Below are 4,682 nucleotides of genomic sequence, written 5' to 3'. Positions count from 1 at the left end.
CTAGAAGAAAGCTTAGGTAGCATTTCTGAGAAGCGTGTGATGCTGCTTTCAGCTATCATTACAAATAGTCACTTAAAATTTTTAAACAATGGGAAAACGTGTTTGACTGTCCACCAACATTTATCGAAGTCTCAGAAAGTATCAAAATGATTAATCTCTGTCAGTCTTACTAAGACTCCTGAGTGAGCCGGAAAACGTCAGGTCTCCAACCGTGGTGCTTTTCCTAGACCCCTTCTTTGGTTCCAGTTGCCTAAGCTCCTTACTTTGGTGCACAAGGCTCTACGTTCTGTCCCCAGTCCAGCTCCCAGGTAAAACAGCGTGCTGCTCCCTGCACTCCCGGCCACAACGAACTTCTTACCATGATCGCGCTGTGCGACGGCTGAATGTTTATGCCCGCCCCCGCCCCCACCCGGTCCACAGGCTGAGCCTAACCCCCGACGTCGTGGTGGGAGGTGGGGCCTTCGAGATGTGACTGTGTCTTAAGTGGAGCCCTCATGAACCGGAGTAGTGCCCTTGCAGAAGAGATCCCAGAGGATGCCCTTGTCCCTCCTGGCACGTGAGGAAATGAAGGGAGAGGTCTATGAACCAGAAAGTGGGACCTCGCCAGACATCGATTCTGCCGGTGCCTTGACCTTGGCCTCCCAACACCCATACCTGTGAGAAATAATGTGTGTTGTCTGAACCACACAGTAACTTGAATGGACTAAGATTCCGTAACAGTTCCTTTCTGAACACTGGGCCCTTGCGTATGCAATTCTCACGTTCTCGGTCTTTTTCTACCTCTCCCCTGCTTTTTTCCTGGCAAGCTCATACTCATTCTTCAAGACTCAAGTGAATTGTCACCTCTTCTGAGAAGTCTTTAGAGGCTTTTTAAAGGCAAAGGAAATCGTTACTGTCTGCTGTGACTGCTTTCCTAAGAAGACAGTGAGATGCGGGACATCGGACACTGTTACTATCTGTCTTCTCAGCACTGGCTCATGCTTAATGAACGTTGGATGAGTGGAAGAAAATCCTGACAGTCTGTTAGAAACAGCTGTCTCCCCAGTTAAATACAGCCAGCCATAACTTTCCCGTAGCCGTACGATATAGATGGTGAGCAAGAGCAAGGCCACCCTGGCATTTTCAAGGCCTGCATAAGCATTTTGGGGGATTAAAAGAACATCCATATCATCTATAACTGCTTAGAAATGACTTTTAAAACAGCTTTCTGTAATTCCTGGAGCATATCAAAATTTCTACATTTTTTTTCTCTAAAGAGAACTGAACAATTTATAAAGCAGAAGCGACTTACTTTATGTCGATCTTGTACAACCAATATTTTTCTAGTATTTTCATCAAATACAGCTCCTGTTGGGGGAAAAAATAAAAGATACTTGAGAAACATCCATTTCATTCATCTTAGGCTCCTTCCATACTGTGACCTGTGGCCTGGGACCCATCCCAAAGGCCTGGTTCTGTACCACCTCATCCACGAAAGTGTAAACTCTCCAGCCAGAAACTGGTTGCTCAGGTACCAGGTTCTCTTAACCAATGATGGTTCTAGTAGATGCCGACTTGTAGGATTGCCATCTGCAAAATTTCTCTGAATTGTCTTTCTGATGATACACAGTTAAATAATCTTTTCATCCTTTTATAGTATTTACTTTAGTGTCCAGATAATTTTAAGTGCTTAAAAATATTTATTGAAGAAATGAGTATGTTTCCCTTCCTATTTGTATTCCTTGAGTCACTGTGCATAGAACATGACTTGTGCCCCTTGATGATCCAAATCAAAAAACATCTCAATATTCGGATCAAGACCCCGCTGAAGCCACCTAAGTTTGTTTATCGCCTATGCACACATGTCCATCACATACCAGTACATTACTTTGGAGTACTTCTTTATCTTACATATGTTTCAAGTCCTATTCCGTTTCTTTTATTCATTCATCATACCCATTGCCCAGCACACTAAGCATTTGGCTAGAGGTTATGGACTCAAAAATAAAATTTATTTTCTATTTCTCTTTGGGCAATCTTGAATCTTTTATGATACTTTAATGATTTGTATTATGTTCCTTCAATGCTATAATTTAAAAATATTTGTATTTACATAACATGGGAAGATATTAAAAAGATATTTTCCACCTATTTGTCCATGCTTTCAATATTAATTGAGTTCCTACATATAATAGATATAGGTACAATATACAGTATATTGCTTGAGCTCCTGTTATGTGTCGGGCACTTTTCTGGGTGAACAAATTCCCAGTCTTCACGGGGCTCACAGTGTGGTGTGTGTGAGGAGGTGACAAATGAAAAAAATTCTATAGAACACAAGAAGGTGATAATTGCTATGTAGAGATAAAATGTTGAAGGCGGTGGTATGGGTAACACAAGGAAGAGCAATTTTCTCTGAAATGAAAACACATTTTAGTATTTTAAAGCAAGAAGGAAAACCGCTACGTGAAATAAACATTAATGTTGGCTTCTGGTAGAAAATGTAAACTATAATTTAATTGGACTTTACAAGGGATACAATGACAAAAAAATACCAAAGACACCTGCTCTTTTAATAATTTGTGATTACTCAAATTGAACTTTTCCCTAATGAATTCACTATGAACCTGAGCAAAATTTCCCAACGACGAAACCAGCATCGCTAAAGCACGGCGTGAGCGACCCCTGCTGGTCACAAGGTAAAAGTGCGATCTAAAGAGCTCCGGGATTAAAAGCGGTTACTATTTACATCATGATCATTAGTCGGGACTGTGCTAAATTCTTTATGTGCATTGCCCCAGGTGTTCCTCACAATAATCCCGCGAGTGGCATCATTCTGATGGCTCAAATAGTAACTATTTGATGGCTCAAATAGTTACTATTCCGAGTTCAAGCAGCGCGGAGACGAGCGGCCAGTGGGCCTGGGTTCCAGCAGGCGCTCGGAAACTTGGGTGGGGCCCGGCGTCCGTTTTAACAAGCCTTCTAAGGTTTGCACGCTACAATTTGAGAACCCGTGTCTTAACCTAAAGTGAGTCTTCTCTCAAGATTGTCTCTGAAGCTAATCAGTGACTTCTAAATTCTACATTTGAATTATGCTATTTTAAACAACTGTTTGGCACAGTAACTTAATGGGAATGTCTTTAAGTAATGTTTGAATCATTGAAAACTTGGTTTGCTTTACTTTACATTCAACCTAAGTTATTTTATTCTGCTAATTCACATAATTAGTACTAATATGCTTTATCATAATGAATTTATTCCCTGATCCCAATTCAGTGTTACTATTTGAGTAGTGAAGGTCAAATATCTGTGTAAAACATGTTCAAACATATCCTTTGGAAAAACTTAACACTGAACTTGCTTGTTCTCTCTGCTGCCCTCTGCTGATGCACAGGGCAAACTTTGTCTATTCAAAGCACTAACACTAGTCTCAAGGAGAATAATCGTTCATCAGATTATTCAGTCCATGAGAATGAACTGTTGCCCATCTGTAAGAACAAAAAATCGGGTAAACCTCTAAAAAGTTAATTCTGAGTATCATGAGTTAGAAACTGACCTGCAACTCCCACTTGATGGGTAGCGTATCCTGGGAGTCGGCTGGGCCCGTCTCCCAGCCACAAGGCCAGCGTGGATGAGTCCGATTCTGCGTGGTGAAAGCAGAAGCCCAGGGCAGCGGCCGGGGCAATGAATCGGCTTTGCAGGATGGGGATGTGCAGCCACGCCGCTACTCTACCTTCTGATCTCCACTGCTGCACTGCAGCTAAAATGCAGAGGATAAAATGCTATCAGTATTTTCCAGTGAGAGGAGCGGAATAAATTCAAACTCATCTCAGGATGTCACCTTCTCCAGGAAGCCATCTTAAGCATCTACTTCCATTACTAGTTAGAGATGCGGGGGAAATCCCAAAATGTCACAGCAGCAGCATGGGGATTACCATGTTTTCTTATGTCGACCACCTTGTTTATGATTTTTCCAACAGACTGAATTCCTTGAGAATAGTCAGTAAGGTGGTGATCTTTAATATTTACGTAAAAGATATATTCACCGGACACAATGCTCAGCATGTAACTGGTCATTACTAGTTGTAGCATGAACAAATAAACTGATTTAAACAAAATAAAATGCCATTTTAATGGTGTTCCTTTTAACATCTTAGTTTTAACCTTTTTAAATGACCATTACAGTCTACAGCCATGCCACCCTGAACACGCCTGATCCCGTCTGATCTCGCAAGCTAAGCAGCGGCAGGCCTGGTTAGTACTTGGATGGGAGACCACCTAGGAAGGCCAGGTGCTGTAAGCATTAAAAAAAAAAAAAGAAAAAATACTATTATGGCCTTCAATTTATTCTTTAAGAATTCTGTCAATTTTTTTTTTATACATTTCAAGGTGGTTAAAATATAACTTTATATAATGTATGCTAGTTGTAGAAAATTTTGAAAAATCATTGTGCCTAACAGTGACAGACCCAGGGTGCGTGTGAGGGTGCATGTGAAAGCAGTGAGGGGCTGTGCAAAGGCACGTTTGAAGGTCCACGTGATGATCAGAATTTTTTTGGTTTCTCTTTATACGCAAGGCCATTCAGTTTTGTTATGGTTCTCAGTAACAATGGAACCGGCACTAGCTCTTAGAAGCAGCACGGTGCAGTGAGACTAGATTCTATAGCCAGGGAGGTAATAATCTCTCTGTGCCTCAGCACCATC

At 41.4% G+C, this 4,682-nt stretch overlaps 1 protein-coding gene and 1 pseudogene across 1 annotated transcript in view; one reads left to right on the top strand and one right to left on the bottom strand.

Annotated features, from left to right (window-relative positions):
• The window catches only part of NUDT6 (nudix hydrolase 6), a 17,093-nt gene that overhangs the window by 10,434 nt on the left and 1,977 nt on the right, over window positions 1–4,682 (bottom strand). The window contains exons 2-3 of the mRNA XM_011375160.2: window positions 3,536–3,739; window positions 1,292–1,347 (exon numbers count right to left, since the gene is read on the bottom strand). Of these exons, the coding sequence (XP_011373462.1) occupies window positions 1,292–1,347; window positions 3,536–3,739 (260 nt within the window). The remainder of the gene's footprint in view (window positions 1–1,291; window positions 1,348–3,535; window positions 3,740–4,682) is intronic.
• On the top strand, window positions 4,164–4,282 carry LOC111729493 (annotated as a pseudogene).

This window comes from Pteropus vampyrus, unplaced genomic scaffold, assembly GCF_000151845.1.
Source record: "Pteropus vampyrus isolate Shadow unplaced genomic scaffold, Pvam_2.0 Scaffold263, whole genome shotgun sequence".
Classification (NCBI taxonomy): Eukaryota; Metazoa; Chordata; class Mammalia; order Chiroptera; family Pteropodidae; genus Pteropus; species Pteropus vampyrus.
This window is presented reverse-complemented; position numbering and strand designations above follow the sequence as displayed.